This window comes from Heloderma suspectum, chromosome 2 (assembly GCF_057233095.1).
Source record: "Heloderma suspectum isolate Gila_16-S chromosome 2, 16-S_ref, whole genome shotgun sequence".
Taxonomy (NCBI): Eukaryota; Metazoa; Chordata; class Lepidosauria; order Squamata; family Helodermatidae; genus Heloderma; species Heloderma suspectum.
In genome coordinates this window covers 153,168,925-153,190,275 of record NC_139459.1, presented here as the reverse complement: position 1 = coordinate 153,190,275, position 21,351 = coordinate 153,168,925, and the positions used below count along the sequence as shown (strand labels likewise).

General features: G+C 45.1%; 1 protein-coding gene across 1 annotated transcript in view; it reads left to right on the top strand.

Annotated features, from left to right (window-relative positions):
- Positions 1-1,237: 1,237 nt before the first annotated feature.
- Positions 1,238-21,351, top strand: part of CASR (calcium sensing receptor) — an 87,377-nt gene continuing 67,263 nt past the window's right edge. Inside the window, exons 1-3 of the mRNA XM_084835250.1 lie at positions 1,238-1,501; positions 8,633-8,939; positions 19,825-20,706. Of these exons, the coding sequence (XP_084691376.1) occupies positions 1,317-1,501; positions 8,633-8,939; positions 19,825-20,706 (1,374 nt within the window). The 5' untranslated portion in view covers positions 1,238-1,316. The remainder of the gene's footprint in view (positions 1,502-8,632; positions 8,940-19,824; positions 20,707-21,351) is intronic.

Genomic DNA, 21,351 nt, shown 5'->3' with positions numbered 1-21,351 from the left:
AAGGTAGATGATGTTAGCTTTTTATCTACTGGGGAGGGGTGATTATTTCTGTCACTTATTGTGTATATAAGCCAACTTGAACAGCAGGTTAAAAATGTTTTTAAATAAATTGTTTTGTCAAAACCAGCACTTGTTTGTGAAGGTTTACTTTTTCATGATTCTTTCTGATTCCAAGGATCAGCCAGGAATGGTTAGAATAGCAGGGAATCTGGTCATGTCCCATGTCTTGGCCTGGCAGCCATAGATGAGTAACATGGCTTTGGCAAGTCGCTTTCTTCCAGCCTCAGTTCCTAATTGGCAGAAAAATCATAATAGTGATGACCTATATCTTAGGGATGTTTTGAGGCCAAGCATGCATAGGACTGGAGGGACACATACTGCAAGACAACTGTCTACCACAGAAACCTTTCCAAATTCACATTTATCAGCAGAAGCCCTCCTCCAGGTCCCTCTACTCTCTGAAACTAGGCAGATGAAGACTGGAGAGGGAGCTTTCTCCATTGTGGTGCCCCTTATGTGAAATGCCCTCCCTAGCCTGCCTCCAAATTTGATGTCTTGTCAGCCTAGGAATTCTAATATGCTTGTTTGCAGGCTTAAATGGTTGTTTTTACTGTTCTGCTGTATTTTTTATTGATTTGTCATGTTTTGCTGTTTCTATGACTTTTAATATTAATTTTGTTGTATTTGTTCTTTTTGCTATTTTAATATGTGTGCCTCCCAAGCTGTTTTATACTGAAGGGGAATGTATAAATATACAGAATAACGAAATAATGAAGAACTTTGAGATCAGAGATGAGAGTTGTGGACATCATGGTGAAGAGCCTGACTTTGGCTGTGTTTCAGTTGACAGGTGTAATGGACCTTATAACTGAAATACCCAAGTTCATACTGAAGGGGAAAGAAAGTATAGGGTAAATCTGCAAGCTGTATAGTGCATTCAGGTATTCTTGGAGTGGGTGAGAGACTCACTGTATGGACAGTTCAGAGTTATTTATTTGAGCACCTGAGGTAACTTTTTTACATCTCCATTTTGTTTTAGGAGGTCTTAAAGATGGTCTCCACTTAACACACTAGTGGTCCTGAAGAAGCAAAGAACTGCTGTATTAGGTAAACTGCAATGGAGAAGACCACTGAGGAGACACCAGAGCTAAGGCTACTATCCTATGGCTTACCATACACCAGACATGCCCACCAAAGCCACAGTGTGCAGTGTTCAGAGGAGAAAAGGCTTGTCAAAGTTTATTAGGCCTACTCTTCTTACATACCCATCTTGACATTTGTGACATAATCCCTTTGGTAAAAGGGTAAAAGGAACGATGACTTTTTATAGTTTCTGTTTGCTCCTCTTTGCGTTTACTTGGAATACCTCTGCCTATGGACCAAATCAAAGGGCACAGAAGAAAGGAGATATTATTCTCGGAGGTCTGTTCCCCATTCATTTTGGAGTGGCTGCTAAACACCAGGATCTGAAATCTAGGCCAGAATCTGTTGAGTGCATAAGGTAAGCCCAAGTGAAAATGTTTAACATCCACTCATCCCCCAAAACTCAGTACCCTCCTTTGTCAAATGTAATTTAGATATTTGTAAACAATCTATGACTTATCCTAATATCATTTGAATGATCTGGTTCTCTAAATATAACACGCAGTTTAGACATAGCTTCCCACTGCAGGCATCCATTTACACATGAATCTACATTATACCGAGTCAGACTATTAGCCCAATATTATATATGCCAGTGTTCCTCAAACTGTGGGTCAGGACCCACCAGTGGGTCTCAGACGACTTTCAGGTGGATCTCAGTGCTACAGACTGCCCTGTGCCATGGCCGCACCATGTACACTGCATAGGCAGGTGTGGCAGCAGGAGCTGGGTGGAGAGCAAGGCTGCTGCTATTATTATTGCTAAGCTGGAATGAGGAGGAAGGTCTTCCTGACCACTCCTGGAACCTGCAGAAGCTCCTCATCCCTACCTTCAAAACCCTCCATGGCTTTGCACCCCCGCCCCCCAATCTCTGCTCTTATGTACCAACACATCCCTCTGACCTTTGCTCATCCACCATGCTCAGCCATCTGAAGTTCTCTTGCTCCATGAAACAACTCAGTCCTTTCTCCCTTGCTTGTCCCTTATGTCAGGAGCTGCCTCCTGGAATGACTCCATGTGACCATCTCCCTTACATTCTTCACGTCCCTTTTCAAAACTCACCTTTTCCAGAAGCCTTTGGAACACTCCCCTCATCCCAAAGTCAACGTGTAAATGAAACAATTGCATACCCTTACCCTGCTTACGCCTGCTTCTATTCCCCCTTCCTCTGCTGTTTCTCTGTGTCTGCTTTAGATTGTAAGCCGCTGGGGTAGGGACCTCTCAAACCTATTCTTTGTGAAGCGTTGTGCACATAAATGACACTGTATAATTAAATAAATGAAGTTATTCGTTAGTTACAAATTGATCACATTGTGTGTTGGGTGAAACAATCTTAGCTCTTCAAAGTAGCAGTTTCATCTATATGAACAATGTACAGAGGGTGGGGTGGGAGGTATTGCAGGACTGAATTGGCAGGGAGTTCAGGATTCTTGGCAGTGAACTCCCATTCAGGCCTCAGGCAGAGGGAATAGGATTAAACAGCATCCAGCTTTTCTCCTCCTCTTCCCTGGCCTGCCAAGGGCTAACCCTTACATGCTGCCTCCAATGCCCACCTCCTCTTCCCTGTTCAGCCAATGCTCACTTCCTGTTCCCTCTCGACTGCCATTTCCTGTAAGACTGAGGAATGCATTTCTGTCATCTGGCAGTGGGGCTGGTTCTCCTCTTGCAGCCTCTGCTCCAGGGCCATTCCTGCACAAACTACTTCTAGAAAGCCTACTGTGTTTTAATAGCCTAGTGCATAAGCAGGTTCACAAATAGCCCAAGCTGACAAAGGTACATCTTGACCAGCAGGTTGCACCTCACTGATGGGAAAGCCCTGTAGCAAAGTACTTTTGTACTTTGATTGGCTTATGCAATCAAATCTGCATTATCTATATTTAATAAGTCATATGCTGTTCTAATCTCTGAACTGATGTCGACTTCAGCAGTCATAGCATTATGGGCCCAGCAGCTCCAGGCAGTATGATCTCTCCTGATCTAAATGATTCTTGGGGAGATCTTGAAAATGCCCTCAGGCTGTCTGTAACCATCTTGTTTTTTCATAAACAGGAAGCGGAACTTCTTTGGTGCAACTACTAAATTGTGATCTGACAGCCCAGTGCAGTACCAAGCACACTTCAGTAAAGCATCTACTTGTTAGCTGCAGTGAGTCCTACTGGAGAAACAGGTCAACTTAGAAAAACATACCTCCTTGGGTCTAAATATGGATAGCAGTTCTTCCATGTCAGCAGCAGGAGTATAAAAGTTTGTATCACTGGGTTTCACATAGGTCTGCCTTGGTTTTTTTTGTCAGACTTACAGGAAAGGTTGACTTCTCTAAGAAGTTTCTCTTTGATAGAAGGAGACTCTGAGTTCACACAACACAGCAAGGTTGACTGTGGGTTGTTGTTGAACCGTGTGTTGTTGCCTTGTGTGAACCCAGCTGCAGTAACAAACCGTGGCTTGTTAACCATGAACAATCATGAAGAGAACCCATGGTTTGTTGTTGGGTTGTGAACTGTGGGTTGTTCCCCCACCTCCGGCCATGAGGATCCCCCTGCCCCACTACTGCCTCACTCCAGAGAGGGCTCTGGAGAGCTCCACTGGCTGCTCTTCCACTGGGCTACAGGTGATCTCCTGGGACACCCTGGTATTTTCTGGCTGTTGCAGCTCTTCAGAGACCCAGCCCACCCTCTGGCTCACTCAGACGATCCTCAGAGTCAGCTAGAGGGCAACAGATAGGGGGCTGGGGGGGGCGAAGCAATAGGGGGAGTGGTAGTGATGTGGTGGTGACACGGCGGCAGTGGGGTAGGGTGGGATGGGGCAACATGGCGGCAGCAGTGGGGAATGAGGTGCATCAGATGGTAGGTAAATGGTGCAGGGGTGAGGTGAATCTCTCCCTGCTTTACCCACCTGCAGCAGCAAGCAAGCAAGCAAGGCCTGGGGGGTAGAGTTGCAGTGGTCTGTTCTGATTCTGACCAGGTGCCCTGCATTCTTCCAGTTTTGAGTGTGAGTATCTGAAGGTGGGTGCTCAGGACAGAATTGGAATTCTCTTGGTGTACTGTCCACCCCACTGCTCTGTAGTCTCCCTTCCTGAGCTAGCCAGGATGGTCTCGGGGGTAGCGGGTAATGTGCTGGGGGACTTCAACATCAGAGCTAAGACCACCCTTCTTGGCATCTATGGGTCTGTTGCAATTGGTATCTGGCCCCACTCATTCAGCAGGGCCTGCTCTGGACCTGGTTTTCTGTGTTGGGTGGGATGATGCTGATTTGGAGGAACTTTCTATAGTTCTGTTGACATGGACAGATCACCACCTGAGTGGGTTTAGAGTTACTGACACTGGGAGTCTCTGCAGGTGAAGGAGACCAGTTAAAAAGGTCTGCCCCAGGAGGCGGATGTGTCTGAATGGTTTTCTGATGGCTTTGGGGATTTTCCTGTCACCTCAGCAGGTGATTCTGTCAAAGCCCTGGTTGGCCTCTAGATTGGGGAAATGGCTGGGGTGGTAATCAGCTTTAATATGCACCTGTCTCTGAGAATCTAGCGGGTTCAAGAAAACCACATGCAATGGGTTGTAAAGTCAAAACTAGACATACGTTGTCTTCTCTTTTTTCCTATTAAATGTTCATTGTCATATCAATAAAGATATAAAACTACTGGTGAACAATTCTTTTGTTAGGGAAATTGCTGGTTAATAGTGCATGATTTGGTTTTCTTTATGGTTAGCAGATTGTGTCTTGATATCTGGAGATCTCTCTTGAGTGTTAGCCACCAGAGCTTGGAGAAAGTGACCCCCCTCCTCCAGCTATGGGGAGGGGGTTGATGTAAGGTTTGTCTGAAGAGATGGGATGTTGCAGTGTGGAAGAGGCAGAAGCAAGGAAGGGCATGGAGCTAGAATCAGCCTTGGGGGAGGGTGCGCAGGGCATTTCTCTCTGAATATAAGAACATAAGAAGAGCCATGCTGGATCAGACCAAGGATCCATCTAACCCAGCATTCTGTTCACACAGTGGCCAACCAGCTGTTGACGGGAAAATCACAAGCAGGACATGAGTGCAGCAGCACCCTCCCGCCTATGTTCCCCAGCAACTGGAGTACATAGGCATACAGCCTCTGATACTGGAGGTAGCATATAGCCATCAGGACTCATAGCCATTGATAGCCTTCTCCTCCAGGAATTTGTCCAACCCCCTTTTAAAACCATCACTCTGGGGATGTAATATGGGGTAGCCCATCATCTGCCTTGTAGACGTGCCTGTTCTTTGCATCCACTGAAGCTCTGCTACCACTTGTATATTAGTAAGTAAAGCACACATTACAAAAGTGCCATGAACCTCTAGTGTGCACTCTTGCTCAAAGTAAATCAAATGTGAAAAGTGCTACCCTTGGAACTTCTCACCATGCAGGGCAATGGGGAATGTTCTACAGTACAAAATACTTTCTAGTCTTTGACATCACACACACACCCACAAAGGAAGGCAGTGGAGGAATATTTTCTGTGTGTGATTGTATGTATTTTGGAGGTTTATAAACCACTTTTATCAAATAAAATAATAAAACAACAATAAAACACATAAGATAGAAATGTGTTGTCTTAGATAGGATACAAATATTTTAGCCTGCTGATAATCTAATGCTGCTGACGTAACTCTGTTGCATGCCTGTTCTGCTAATAGCCACAATACATTTAGGACACGGGTGGGTAGCCTGTAGGCTGCTTGCAGCCCTTGACCACTTCCCATTCCATTAATGGAGCCCTGGTCACGCATTCCCACTGCCCAACTAATCAGTCAGCGGCTGGGCAGCTGGCATCCAGACTGTTTCCCTGCTGCTAATAGCACTGAGGAAATAGCTGTCTGGCCTGCAGGAATTGCAGGGGTGGGGGAGGCCTCACCCCCTCAGCAACCCCTGCAGGGAAGTGGCTGTGGTGGTGGATGGGTGTGTTTTGTTCTGGCCTCACCCACTGCTGCACCACCCACCACCGTCCCTATCCACCCATGTGGCCCCCAAAAGGTACTGCAGCCGCCATTGTGGCCCTTTCCCCCCAACGGTTGCCTGCCCCTAGTCTAGAACATGCCATCCACTTCCTGTTCAAGATAAAAGACAATTGAGTTCCTCTCCAGGCCTTTTCTCAATATCCACATGTTCTGGTCCATTTCCCTGGGTTTTGTAGTGCGCTCTTCATTGCTTCTGACATTGTTTTCCTGCTAGACTGGTCAGTCCAGTGGAGTTCCATCTTCCCGGCACACCTTCTGATACTGATAGAGGTTTGCGTGTTCTGCTTTAACCCTACACATGAGCAAGGCTTTCACTTAGGGCCACTTAAGCAAGCTACATTTTTGCTGTATACATCTACAAGAAGATGTTTTAAATGTATGCCTAAAAATGTGAATGCAACCAAGCACATGTATACAGGTACATTCATCAGGAAGCTGTGATTGGTTGCAACTTCCTGCTGAGTGGTCATTTGGTGGCAAACTCAGTTTGCCTTTGTGTAATCAGGATCAGAGGTAGCATGCCTGTGAATAGCAGTTGCTGGGAGGAAAACCTGGAGGGAGGGAGTGCAGTCGCCTTCATGCCTGCCAGGTGTTCAGGGCCAAGGGCAGACATATATCTTGAGGGTGGGCAGTCCGTAGGCAGAGTTGCTTGAGGCAGGCCAGCTGGCCAGTACTGTGAGGTGCAGAGGGAGAACAAGGTGGCCTCCCCTAGTGATACGTTCCCCAGACTGCAGAAATCTACAGACATGAGAGCTTTGATATTTGCTAGTGGCTGGACTGGCCCTCCAGGGTTGCTGGACTTTCCAGGCCAGGATGTGTATGGGCTGTTATGTGACTCTTCAGGCTGGAATGGCCTGACATTCTCCCTGTCCCACGCACAAGCCTCCATAGCTTGGGCAGGCGAGGTAGGTGGGTTCCAGATCTACAAGGCTGCCTGAGCTTCAGTCCTGCAGTGTCTGCAACACCCTGCTTGCATACTTTCTCAAAGCATTTGGTGGCAGCTGTTGAAAGCAGGGAACTTGAATTAGAATTATTTATTTTATTTTGCGGTATGTATACAGCTTTTCAGAATTAATTTACAAAGTGGTTTCCAATATAAAAACATAATAGTACAAAACCTAAAACTGAAAAATCAAGCAATAAAACAAATTAGGATTAGTCAGGCAGCAGTTTATCAAACAGCATCCTCAACTCCCAGTCAAAACAGATGAGATTCTGTTATCTTTTGAAAAGTGGCCAATAATTGTCTGAACTTACCTTGCAGGGGAGGGCATTCTGAACTGTTGGGGTGACTACTGAGAAGGCCCTGCTGCTAGTAAATACCAATCTTGCATCACTAAACAATGGAATCCTGAGCAAGGCTTCTTTAGCAGATCTATGAGCATGGGAGAGTGCTAGAGGAAGAGATGTTCCCTAAGATTCTTCAGACCCCTTAGGATTTTATAGGTAAAGAAGATCACCTTGAATTGGGCCCAAAACATATTGGTAGCCAATGCATTTGCTGAGGAACAGGTACAATATCCCAGTCAAAAGACAAGCAACAGCACTGTAGACTAACTGAAGTGTCAAGGTAGTCTTCAAGGGCAGACCCACGTAGAGTGGACTATAATAGCCTAATCTGGAAATCAGAAAAATGTGAATGATTGTAGCTAAGTATTCTAGTAGTAAACTTAGCTGGCAAATCAGTTAAAGCTGAAAAAGGAACTCCAAGCAAAAGCTGTTTGGGGAGATTCCAAAATAGTGCTGGGTCCTGATCTAGTCCAAACTACAGACCTAATCTTTCAAAGAGCACACAGTCCCACCCAGAAAAGGCATTTCCCTGTCCAACAAATCCACTGAGTCATCTTCTCTATTTTATTTGGGTTGAGCTTAGGTTCATTCACCCTCATCAAATCCATTACTGAGTCTAGGCAGCAGTTTAGGGACATCATGAGTTCCACCTGGAGAAACAGCTGAGTATCACCAGCAGACTGATGACACTACACTTAAGCTCATCTATGGGTGATCTGACCCCACATTTTTCATGTAGATGTTAAAAATTGCAGGAGACAAACCTGAACTCCGAAGAATATAATAGGACAACCCTTAACGTAGTTAGGAGTTGTTCCAGAACATTAGCTGAAGCACTTGCTTCTGTAACCTGTTTCCCAAGAAAGACGGTGGCCACTGCCAGGCAGTGCCCCCCATGCTATTCCTGAGAAGGTGCCCAGAAAAACACCTTGCTTGAAGGTATCAAGAGCCACTGAGAGCTCTAGGAGTATTAACAGGGTCAGAGATGCTCTGGGATTGTCAGAGTGGACCTTATAAATGGTCTGATAAAGCAGGGATTTTTTTTGTACAACAGCCCTCTTGTGGGTTCACTACTTCGAAATGAGGAGATATAAGTCTTTTAAGAAAGATAGATTTTGGCTATGTGCTTTTATTTACTCAATAAATAAATGTACTTCACCTTTTCATCACCTCTTCCCCCACCCCAACTCCAGCTGTGCTTATTTTAATTTTGTTCTTGTTTTGTAGGTATAATTTCCGTGGTTTCCGGTGGCTTCAGGCGATGATCTTTGCCATTGAGGAGATTAACAACAGCCCGACTCTTCTTCCCAACATGACCCTTGGATACAGCATATTTGATACCTGCAACACTGTCTCCAAAGCTCTGGAAGCCACACTGAGTTTTGTGGCCCAAAACAAAATAGACTCTTTGAATCTGGATGAGTTCTGCAATTGCTCAGAGCACATTCCATCCACGATTGCAGTGGTGGGAGCAACTGGCTCCGGGATCTCCACCGCAGTGGCCAATCTTCTGGGTCTCTTTTACATACCTCAGGTACTGAATATATGTCATAATTCTGCGTAGTTAGAAGTGGCATGGGTGTATGTAGGGTAGGGGCTTTCTAGGTCTGCCCTAGAGGGGTAGCCAGGCCACAACTCTGTTTCAGAGGTAATAGTTGTCTCATTCCTTCATTTATATGAACATTTATATGCTGCCTTTTGGACTTAAAAATGATCCCCAAGATGGGTTACAACAGTTAAAACACCAGTTTAAACCAGAGAACATTAATGAATGACCCAGGCTCAAAATCGCACCCAGACATGAAGCTGATCTTGGTCCACTCACTACTTTTTAGCCCAACATGGTGCCCTCCAGATGTTTTGGACTACAGCTCCCATTGTCCCCAGCCATTGGCTAGGGGTGGTCAGAGTTATAGTCCAGGACATCTGGAGGACATTGGGTTGGGGAAGGCTGTCTTAGCCTAACCTATTTCACAGAGTTGTTGTGAGGATAAAATGGGGAGAAGAAGAACCATATATTCTGCCTGGAGCACCATGGAAAGGCAGGATATAAAAGTAATAAATAAAAAAATAAATTAAGTGCCTGGCAGAATAATAGTATCTTAGTCGTCTGTTTTAAATGTAAGATTCATAGAAAAACAATAATTATTCACTTAGTCACATTTATACATCATTTTACATCTATACATCATTTATAGTCTGCCTAAACCCTGTCTTTAAGTACCAATTTATACTGGGGTAATCGAGAGTTTTGGCGTTTGCTGACATCAATATGCTGAAAACATGGAGCTTTATCTCTCTTCCATCCTAATCCAGAGAAGCTGTCAAGATCCCAAACTGTTGATAGGAATTGATAATAAGCTGGATGTGGGGAAACAAACTGAAAAACAATCCAAATAGGACAGAAGTTCTCTGGTCAGTAGGAATGAAGACCAGGGATTCAGCCTCTTTTGGGTGAGGTAGCACTCCTCCGTGAAAACTCAGGTTCTCCAGTTCGAGGTGCTCTAGGGTATAGCATTACATCTAGATTCTCAGGTGGTTGTGATCAAGTGTCTTTGTGCAGCTTAAGCGGGTGTGTCAAATGAGTCTGTTCCCGGAAAAGGCAAATCTGCCCACAGCTACGCATACACCAAGACTGGATTAGTATAATACACTCATATATGGGGCGACCTTCAAAGAGTGTTTGAACAGCTGGTTCAAAATGCAGTTGCCAGGATTTTAACCGAAGTGAGTTACAGAGCATGTTGTTCCTTGTTATACAAACTGGACTGGCTATTGGTTCATTTCTAGTTCAAAGTGCTGTCATCCACACACACACTATTCTCAATGGGAGGAAAGCCAGTATCTCTTCTCCAAGACACGGGCCTACTCCATTGTTTTTGTTCAACGAGTATTTGACCACCTGATCAGGTTGTTAAAGTCTTGATTTTCTAGCCTTTGTACTGTCATGGTCAGCGGCAAGGTTGGAATTTCAAGGACCGCACCAGCACAGACTGCACTCGCAAAGCTTTATTCAAGACAGAGCAAAGATCACAGCAGTGGGTCACTCAGGCACCAGAGAGATCCAGAGCAGTTTACACAGTAACAAACAAGTTACGCAAAACCACACTCCTCCATGCTCCATCCTCCTTTAATTGCTATTCATGATTGCGGTTTCTCACATAGAGCAGTTAACGTGTTACATCTTTTGCTTAAAGCCTGGTGTATATTGATAAAGGTTACATCAACTAGGAGGAAGATACTAGATTAACCACAAGCTCTCTGAGCTGAAAAATAAGATTGCTCAGGCAAGGTAAAACTTGTTTTATGGCCTTAAGCTTCTCGCAAAATATACTAGAATGGCTACTTAACATAAAATGGCGTTAGTTAAGTCATTGGCCTCAGCCCACTCATTTTTCCTTTAGAGTTCTCCCCTTTGGAGTCGATTGTTCAGACTCACACATTTTGATCCCCATTAGTTTTTGAATCTCATCTTTCTGTTCCCACTCAGTCTGTAACTCCTTCATGATAATGATTTTCATTTCCTTTGCAGAGATGGTTTTTACTGTTCCTTTTGGTCTTTTAACACAACACGAGACATATGCCATACATAACTGGAAGCAGACAAACAAGAGTAGCAACAGCAGTAACCCAACCAGGATCCATTTTAGAATAGGCTTGAGCTAACTCAACCAGTCAGGTAACCAACTGGTCAGCCAGCCAAGCCACTCTTCCACCTGACCGGAATCCTTGGGAATGTGTGCTATCTCTTGTCCTGTTTCAGCATGTGCCGAGGCATCATTAACTCGGGCATTCACTACATCCAGAGTACTATTTACAATCATATAACATTAATTCCCAATCACAGCACATGCCCCTCCCTCTGAGGCTACTACAAAATCCAGGGCCATTCGATTTTGTATTACCATTTGCCTCAGTGGTTCTTGGCCTTGGGCCAATGTTTTTATGGCTTGTCCTAAGCCCTCACTGGCAGCTGCTAGTTCATTAGCTATTATTTCAACCACAGCTTGAAGTCCCCTTAGATATCTTCCTAAACATGTAATATCCACTCCAGTTACAAGGGTACTTTTCCCAAAGCACAACAGCCAATCAAGTCCCTCTTAATCATAGGGTTGGGAACATTTCTTGGGCTTCATTAAGGTCTTGTTTATTCTGATGCCAACCAAACGGAAGGGCAGAGACCATTCTCATGCCAGGGACTAGCCAGGCTACATAACAGGACCCCCCACCAACTTCTGAGCAATTTCTTTTAAGCTCATTTCCCACAAACAAAATATTGTCCTTCTTTTGCTTCCCATGTTGTTCCTGGCCAATTAAGAAAGTAGTAATACCCAGAGAAAGGCACATTATAACCCCTTGAATTTCCATTAATCCTTGTTGTATTTGGGAAACAGCTTCCTCGAGTTAAGTTCTTAGGACATTCTCATACAGTTTGGGAGACATTATGAGTATAATTATGGGCATATTCCCAGCATTGCATTCTTGTGGTGCCATTTTTGGCATTTTTATGATACAGATAGGTCCTAAATCCATCTTCACATTTATTCCCATTCAGGAAAACATAACTTGGGTTATTTTGCCACCCTGCACTAATATTCCATTGGCAATAACTACAGCCTACAAAAAAACCTGCTGCTACAGTTGGGATTTTGTTGGTTAGTGCAATTTGCACCTTTCTGTATCTCTATACACCAAATGCCCTTTTGGGCTACTATGCTCAGATATTCTTCTGGGTTTCTGTGGTTTGACTGAGCCCAGGTAATATTTCCAATGGCCATAGCATGTTCAATGCCCCCCCAAAGGTATTGAGACCATGGGAATACCTTGTTTTGCTGTGTGTGGTGAGTGAGTACATACCCAACGATCTTCTTTCTGAATGTGGTTGGCTACTCCTTGCATAAGCTGTATAGCTGTATTAAGATCATACATAAAAACTTGGATAAAGAACATGCAAAAGCATGCAATCAACATTGTAAGCTGCATAATTATAATTAGATATTATTTGGCTTGCCTTCTCAGGCACTTTTCAAGATTTCATTGTCATTCCTTCACTTAATCTGGAACCAGGCAAGGAGTCTGAACAGGATGCTTAGAAAGAGGAACAGGGCAAAGCATAGAAGTGCCAACTGGTCTTTCCTCTGGTTTTGGGGCAGCAATCTACATCAGGCAGTCATCTGCTTCTGGGCTAGATCTGGTTACCTTGCCTGCTGATCTTGAGCATAAGCGGTCCTGTTGCTCAGGCCTCCTATGTCTGTTTCTGGACTGGGCAGTCTGTGGAGCTCCCTCGTGGCTCACTAGGCACGACTGCCCTCTTACAGTGAGTGAAGTGGATCCATGTATCGTTTTCCTTCATGCTGACTGCCATCGGGGTCACCAGTTGCACCTCGTAAGGGCTGGTCCACCTGGGCTGCAGTGCATTCTTCCACTGGAAGGCCTTAACGTACACCTGGTCTCCTGATAGCAATGAATGGTTTGGGCCATCAGGATACTAAATCTGTGGAATCAGGTACTGAAAAATTTAATTAAAGCTCTGCAATATTCCAGCATTTGGTTATCAAGGTGGTCCAGACTGCATGCCATTGGGGGGACAACACCCCTGTCCTCATTGGTCTCCCTGTCAGAATCTCGTGTAGGCTGAGCTCATTTCTTCCTGGGGTGGCCCTCATGCTGAACAAAGCCAGGGACAGTGCCTCTGGAAAGGGGAACTTGGTCTTCTCACAGATTTTTGCTAACTTTGGTCAGCCCACTAGATTTTTCTTTACAGTACATAAACAGTTCATATACAGTCCTTTTGTATATGAAAAGGGGGTGCCATTTTGTCTTTTGCCTAAGGCAGCAATATGTTCTGGGCCAGCCCTGATCTGCGGCAATTAGGGAAGCCTCCCCAAAACTTCTTCCTAACTGGTACCTGACAACAGTTAAAAGGCATTATATTAATAGAACCTTACTACTTTTATGTTGGAAAAGATTAAGGAGTGGGGCTTGTTTTTCCATATGTGGTGGACATGTTCCCACATGTTTTGGAAATCAATTTTCAGCTAAGTATTGGAGATAGTGAACCAAAAAGTGCAATTAGACTTAAGTTTAGCTTTTTTGTCCATTTTATCTGGCCTGCATGAAGAATTGCTGCATAAAAAACTCATTCTCTCTCTATAGTAGGAGTGAGCCTAGAAGTTGCTAAATGTTGGGGAAATGCATCTCTACACCAGCCTAAAATCCTGCATTTAAAACGGGGCTTTCTGCTTCCATTGATCTCTCTCCTGTTCTTGCTGCTTTTCCTCTGAAGGAAGGAAAAGCAGCACAACGGGGTAATTTGATAGCTCATTATCTGTGGTCTATTTAAAAATGAAACAAAGGGCATTTAGTACAGGAGAGCCTTGAATGATCACAGTGGCATGTAAAGAGCCTGCAAATATCCATGAAAGAGCAATCTCAATTGCAGGATAACAGCTCCGTGTGAAGGAGCCCATGGTCTCTTTTAGTCAGGAGACACCGGATCCACCATCAAAACCCGGCACAATTATGCAAATTCACAGTTGCAGTATTGGAAAGACATTAAAGCCTCTTTGCCAGTAATGGCTCTGGGGAGAATTGCGCTTTTGTTGTTGTTCAGTCGTTCAGTCCTTCAGTCTGACGACTGACTCTTCGTGACCCCATGGACCATAGCACGCCAGGCTTTCCTGTCCTGCGCTCTCTCCCGGAGCATGCTCAAGTTCATATTCATTGCATCCGTGATGCTATCTAGCCATCTCATCCTCTGCCGTCCCCTTCTCCTTTTGCCTTCAGTCTTTCCCAGCATCAGGGTCTTTTCCAGAGAGTTTTCTCTTCGCATTAGGTGGCCAAAATATTTGAGCTTCAGCTTCAGTATCTGTCCTTCCAAAGAGCACTCAGGGTTGATTTCCTTTAATATGGACTGATTTGACCTCCTTGCAGTCCAGGGGACTCGTAAGAGTCTTCTCCAGCACCACAGTTCAAAAGCATCAATTCTTCGGCGCTCAGCCTTCCTTATAGTCCAGCTCTCACAGCCATACATTACTACTGGGAAAACCATAGCTTTGATTAGACGGACCTTTGTCAGCAAGGTGATGTCTCTGCTTCTTACTCTGCTGTCTAGGTTGGCCATAGCTTTCCTCCCAAGGAGCAAGCGTCTTTTAATTTCATGGCTACAGTCACCGTCTGCGGTGATCTTGGAGCCCAAGAAAGTAAAATCTGTCACTGCTTCCATTTCTTCCCCTTCTATATGCCAGGAAGTGATGGGGCCACATGCCATGATCTTCGTTTTTTTAATGTTGAGTTTCAAACCAGCTTTTGCACTCTCCTCTTTCACCCTCAACAAGAGGCTCTTGAGATCCTCTTCGCTTTCTGCCATTAGGGTGGTATCGTCTGCATATCGGAGGTTGTTGATAATTCTCCCAGCAATCTTAATTCCGACCTCTGATTCATCCAACCCGGCATTTCTCATGATGTACTCTGCATATAAGTTAAATAAGCAGGGCGACAATATACAGCCTTGTTGTACTCCTTTTCCAATTTTGTCCATGGGGTTTTCTTGGCAAAAATTCTGGAGTGGGTTGCCATTTCCTTCTCCAGTGGACCACATTTTGTCGGAACTCTCTGCCATGACCTGTCCGTCTTGGGTGACCCTGCATGGCATAGCTTATGGCTTCACTGAGTTACGCAAGCCCCTTCGCCACAACAAGGCAGTGATCCATGAAGGGGGAATTGCGCTTTAGTGCTTTAGCAAATGAGCATTACAACTCTATGAAGTTTGGTCCTGATCCTGCAAACCTCCAAGGTTTTATAGCCACCTTGGATTTTCAGTGCTGTCAGTGTCAAGGTGCTGGGTTTTGAGGGTGCATCAGGTGCCTCCTGAGTAGGGGAGGCTTGCTATGAGGTTTGGTCCTGATATACAACTCCCCATGGTGTTACAGGCATCTCCCCATTTTTGCTGCACTTGGGATTTTCACTCCCTAGGGTAATTGTGCAGGGTTTTAAGGATGCATCGGGTGCCTCCTGACTACGAGAGGCTGTGTGGAGTTTGGTAACGATCCTGCAAACCCCCAAGATTTTCTGGCCACCATCCCCTTTTTGCTGCACTCAGGATTTTAGCGGCTTGGTGAGTGATTGTACTGGGTTTTGACAGTAGATCGGATGCCTCATGACAGGGGGAGGCTGTAGATGAAGTTTTGTCTGGGTCATGCAAACCCCCAAGGTTTTCTAGCCACCTTGGATTTTCATTGCTGTCAGGGCGCTGGGTTTTGATGATGCATGGAGTGCCTCCTGAGTAGGGGATGCTGGCTTTGAGGTTTGGTCCCAATCCTGATAATTTCCACCCCATTTACACTGCTGGCTTGGTTGCATTAACATGTTCCTAAGCGCTAAGCCAGTGAAGAGCAGAGCAGTAGCGGTTTTGATCACTCTTCTCATGCAGTTCTGTAGTTGGCCAAAATAACCCACAGTGACCACCAGACGACACGATAACCCACGATGGGTTAAATAACCCACTCTGCAGACCATGGGTCATCAGAGTGGGTTATTTTGGCCAAATAAGCCATCATGGGTTAAAAAACTCCCACCAGGTGACACAATAACCCACAATCGGTTAATTAAGCCATCGTGGTTTACTTAACCCATCGTGGATTATCGTGACATCCAAACCCAGTCTCTGTGAATTATTCATTATCCTGTATTTTTGATTACCTGCTTTCACTGAAAGATTCTGGATTGTCAGTCTCTTCTCTCAAAATACATCTAACAGTTATTGCTGCATTTCGTTCACCTATTCGTGGCAAGTCTGTTTTTTCTTATTCTTAGGTTTTTTTGAAAGGAAATATGCATCCAACAATCAAACAAACTGTACTGCAACAGAGTTTGTCTTTGGGTTTCTGATGTCACAACCTTCGAACACATAGCCAACTACTCATTTTAGTTGCTTATAGCTTATACTGAATTTTTGGTCTCTCTAATATCTGTCCATACAGTGAACAAGTGGAGCCCACTCAGGCATGACCCACTTTTTTTTTTTCTCGGGGGGCAGGGGGATGGTTCTGAAGCTTAATAATTCCTTCTAATACTAATTCAAGATTTCTCATGCTTGTGCGGATGTAGCCTAAACTGTACCACCTATGTACAAGAGTGAGCACAGACTCAAGGTAACCTTAAAGTTTCTAGGGGCGCAATCCTATCGGGATAGGCAGCCACCTCCGAACTCAGAGGCGACCACCCATCCAATGCAGGGCAGGAGAAGCGTGGAGGGGATCGTCCCCTCCGTGCTTCAGCCACCCTGCATTTGCGGCTAGACAGCCGATTCCAGCTGTCTAACTGCAGGAAGACGGAGTGAGGGAAGCAGCTGCCAGACAACACATAGGATGTGCCATACTGGCATTTCTGCCTTCCCTGCCCCAGAATGCCCCCAGGAACACCCTGTTTTTGCTGCTCCGAGCGCAGAGTGCGGGGCCATTCCGAGCTGCCTGTGAGGCAGGGAACTCAGGGAACCAACCTCGGAGCTTGGGCTCCAAGGTCGGTTCCCGGAAACCAATATATCCAATGGCCGTCTAGCTGCTGAGTAGCGGCCATAGGATTGCTCCCTAGGAAAACTAATAATCTTTTTAAAACATCTGCGGGGGGAATCCCCCAAAGTAGCCAAGTGATAACTCAATGGCATGAAAAGTTGACAGACTGAGAAGAAACAAACCCTGACAACCGGATGGGAGATGAAATTAAGTGGCTGGATAAGGAGGTAGGAGGAAGAGGCACATAGAGATAAAAAGGATAAACAGAATCATATCATTGTCTGGATAGGTTATTGCCTGCTTCATATTGAAAAGCTATTTTAAAATGTCCCCAGTGACAGACATAGAAGCTGCCCGTAGTCATCAAAGATTTTAATGTCTACCCCCCCCCCCCGGAAGAAAAATAAAAATGGAGAAAAATGCCCCAAATGAAGGGAAAACCTGGAATGGCTGGAACCCTGAACAGAAGCAATTCACACTGCAACATTTTGTTGCAGGGTTCCACTTGTTGTTGTTTTTACCTAAAGTTGTTTCACAATTCCATTTAAACCAACATAGTGTGTTAGATTCACAATTAGCCATGGTTGGAGTAGAGCCTTTGAAATCAATGGGACAAGTTAGTAATGATTAACTTAAGTTCCATTGAGTTCAGGGACTTTAGTCTAAGCATGACTAAATCTGGATCCAACTCAGGCCCGATGAAAAAGAAAGAGCTCTGCATGTTTTTAATGCCAGGAGAGATGTTTTATGTTAAAAGAACTCAATAATAATTGATTCTCAACTGTTTTATTGTTTCGTATTGTGAAAATTAAGGCCTCCCTTATTATAAAGGGTACTTTGCACTTTTTAGCACAGTTGCACAATGAGAATAACATCTGTGTCGTCCTCCACCCCACCCCCACCCTGCTGGTTCTCTGCTGCTGCAGTTCAGGCTTCTTCCTCCTCAGTGTTTGGCACTCCTTTCTGCAGAAGGTTGAAGTGCTGCTATATCCTATGCAACCCCATTGACTACACAAGCCAAAGTGGCCCAGCATCAGACTTGGATGCACACTGGTGCTGCTACCACAACAGTGCCAAGCTCCACCATCATTCTGCACCACTTTGTCTTCCCTTGTGTTTTAGGGGCAGGCCCTGGCCCCAGGCCCATCTAATTTTGAACTTTGTGCACATGTACAGCTCGGCACACCTTTTTCAGGGCCACGTCCTGCTGAGACCATCGGCCTTATAAAAAAAAAATGAGGCACACACAGGTGTACTGCTGCTGCCCCCACCATGTCACTTAATCATCATTGATCTCCCACCTTTCCTCCAAAGGCCTCTTGGACTGACAGCTGTGCAGCCTCCACCTCCTGTCCTTCAGGAGTCCGTGATGGAGCGGTGTGTGTGGCGCTGGGGGCGGAATGTTGCATAAACGGGGTGCACTTAAGGAGGAGTATTCTGACCACTTCTGGGCACCACATTTTTAAAAGGACATCGAAAAACTGGAGCATGTCCAGAGGAGGGCAGTCAGGATGGTGAGGGACCTGGAAACCAAGTCAAATGAGGAGCGACTGAAAGAGCAACAGGGGTTCAGGATTCCGTTGTGTGAGGAAGTCTATGTGTGCACATAGGTATGATGTCAGGCCCCCTTCTCTCAATTGCCAAATGCACAGCTGGTGGGAGTGTGACTGGTGCTCTTAGTAGGTGGGGCAGTCCCTTTACCCATGGTTTGAACCCCAAATAGCAGCTGGGGCAGGGGACTGTTTGAATAAGGAACACTGTGCAGGGGGAAGGGTTAAGCTCTCACTCCTCCAGTGCCACATTTACCCTTAAAAAAAAAAGCACACTGCAGGAGAGCAGATCACAGACCTCCTGCCATCTCATCTAGTGTTGTCCTGAGAGAATGGCTGGGGGTTCTTTGGCTCTAATGGGAGTTCTTTGACTCACAACTTATTCTTTTAACCCCAGCCTGCACTCTGAGCCTTACTTCTAATTGTTTACTTCATATTCTTGTTTTTCTTCTCCTTTCCTAAGGTGACCAGGTGCAAAGGAGGATAGCAAGGCTCCTGTATCTTTAACAGCTGTATAGAAGAGGGAATACCAGCAAGTGTAGATTGTCATGTAAGGGGGAGAAAGCTGCATTTGGTGAAATTCCCTCTTCTACACAACTATTAAAGCTAAAGCAATTCTGTCCTTCATTGTACCTGGTCGCTATGTCTTCTACAGTTTTTTTTTTAAAAGAAGGTATTATTTTCATTGATCTCACACTACCTAATCCAGTAGTCTCAACACAGATTGTTTCAGGAGGCGGTGGGCTCTCCTTCGGTAGAGGTATTTACACAGACACTGGATGGCCTGGGACACTGTAGCTGCATTCTGTATTGCATATCATGCATTGAGCAGGGGTTGGACTAGATAACCTCCAAGGTACCGTCCAACTCTATGATTCTATAAATGGGACAGAAGATAATAACTTTTAATTTTTACAAAAATAATTGGATTTAGTGAGCCCCGTGTGGCACAGAGTGATAAGGTGGCTGTAATGCAACCAAAACTCTTCCCCACGACCTGAGTTTGATCCCAGCAGAAGCTGGTTTTCAGGTAGCCGTCTCAGGTCGACTCAGCCCTCCATCCTTCTGAGGTTGGTAAAATGAGTACCCAGCTTGCTGGGAGAAAGGTAGTTAGGACTGGGGAAGGCAATGGCAAACCACCTCACTATACAGTCTGCCAGGAAAACGCTGAGGAAAAACGGCATTCCTCTAGGGGTCAGTAATGACTCGGTGCTTGCACAAGAGGAACTTTTCCTTTTTTTCTTTCTTATAGTATGAGAATTACAGGACTGTGAAAGTGAAGAAAATATTTCAGAATTGTTTTTGCTGACCTTTGCTTAATGGTGGATTACTGCTTGTTCACTCTTCCCTCTCCCAGGTTAGTTATGCTTCATCCAGCCGGCTCTTGAGCAACAGGAATGAGTATAAATCTTTCCTGCGTACCATACCCAATGATGAGCACCAGGCCACTGCTATGGCAGACATTGTTGAGTACTTTCGTTGGAACTGGGTGGGTACCATTGCAGCAGATGACAATTATGGACGGCCAGGAATTGAAAAGTTCAGGGAAGAGACAGAGGAGAGAAACATCTGCATTGACTTCAGTGAGCTCATTTCTCAGTACTTGCCTGAGGACCAGATCCAACAGGTGGTGAAAGTCATCCAGAATTCCACAGCTAAGGTAATCGTGGTCTTCTCTAGTGGCCCAGACCTGGAACCCTTGATCAAAGAGATTGTTACGCATAACATCACTGGCAGGATTTGGCTGGCAAGTGAAGCATGGGCCAGCTCTTCACTGATCGCTATGCCACAATTCTTTCATGTCATGGGTGGCACCATTGGATTTGCTCTGAAGGCAGGACAGATCCGTGGCTTTCGTCGCTTTCTGCAGAAGGTGCATCCTAAGAAGTCAGCTAACAATGGATTTATCAAAGAGTTTTGGGAGGAGACTTTTAACTGTTACTTGCCAGATGGTAACAAGAATTATCCAAGTTCTGCTTTTTTCCACAAGGGCCATGAAGAAGTCATGAAAGCTGGAAATGGCACTGCTGCCTTCCACCCCCCATGTACAGAGGAGGAAAACATCACTAGCGTGGAGACTCCATACATGGATTATACCCACCTGCGGATATCTTACAATGTGTACTTGGCAGTATACTCCATTGCTCATGCTTTGCAGGATATATACACTTGTACCCCTGGGAAAGGGCTGTTCACAAATGGATCATGTGCAGATATCAAGAAGGTTGAGGCATGGCAGGTAAGGTTTTTTCTGTTTTTTATTTTACTGTAGTACAGAATATCTATATGGTGGTTTTACAGAACAGACAGCAAACTGAACAGGATCTCTCAGTGGTTAAATATAAATATTCTTCAGCTTTTTTAGCAAGAGTATAGCTAGGGCAGGGATGGGTGACGCAGTCCCCTCTAGATTTGAAGACCCATACCATATAGACCATTCTAGACCACTCCCTGTTTCCAGAGGTATTCTCATGGATCATACTGGCATGCAGAAAGGGTGATTTGCCTCTCCACAGGGGCCAAGGTAATGGGAGCCAAATCCTCTTGTTCATGTTTTGAGTCATTTCTGCCATTCCGTCCCCCGCCACATACTATATAACTTCTGCACTGGTTCATTTAATTATTCATTTCTTTACCCATCCCCCCCACACACACACACACTTTCTGCCATTTCATTCCTTCATATTCTCCATCTCATTTTATTATTTATTTATTACATTTCTGTACCACCCAATAGCCAAAGCTCTCCCATGCCACACTTCTGCTGTCTTCCTCCTCTTTATCCTCAGAAGCTTTCCTCTTCCCTCTTCCCTCTCCTCCATGTTCTCTCAGAGCCCACAGAAGCTTTCTAAATCAGCACTTTCGGGTACAGGAAGAGATCACA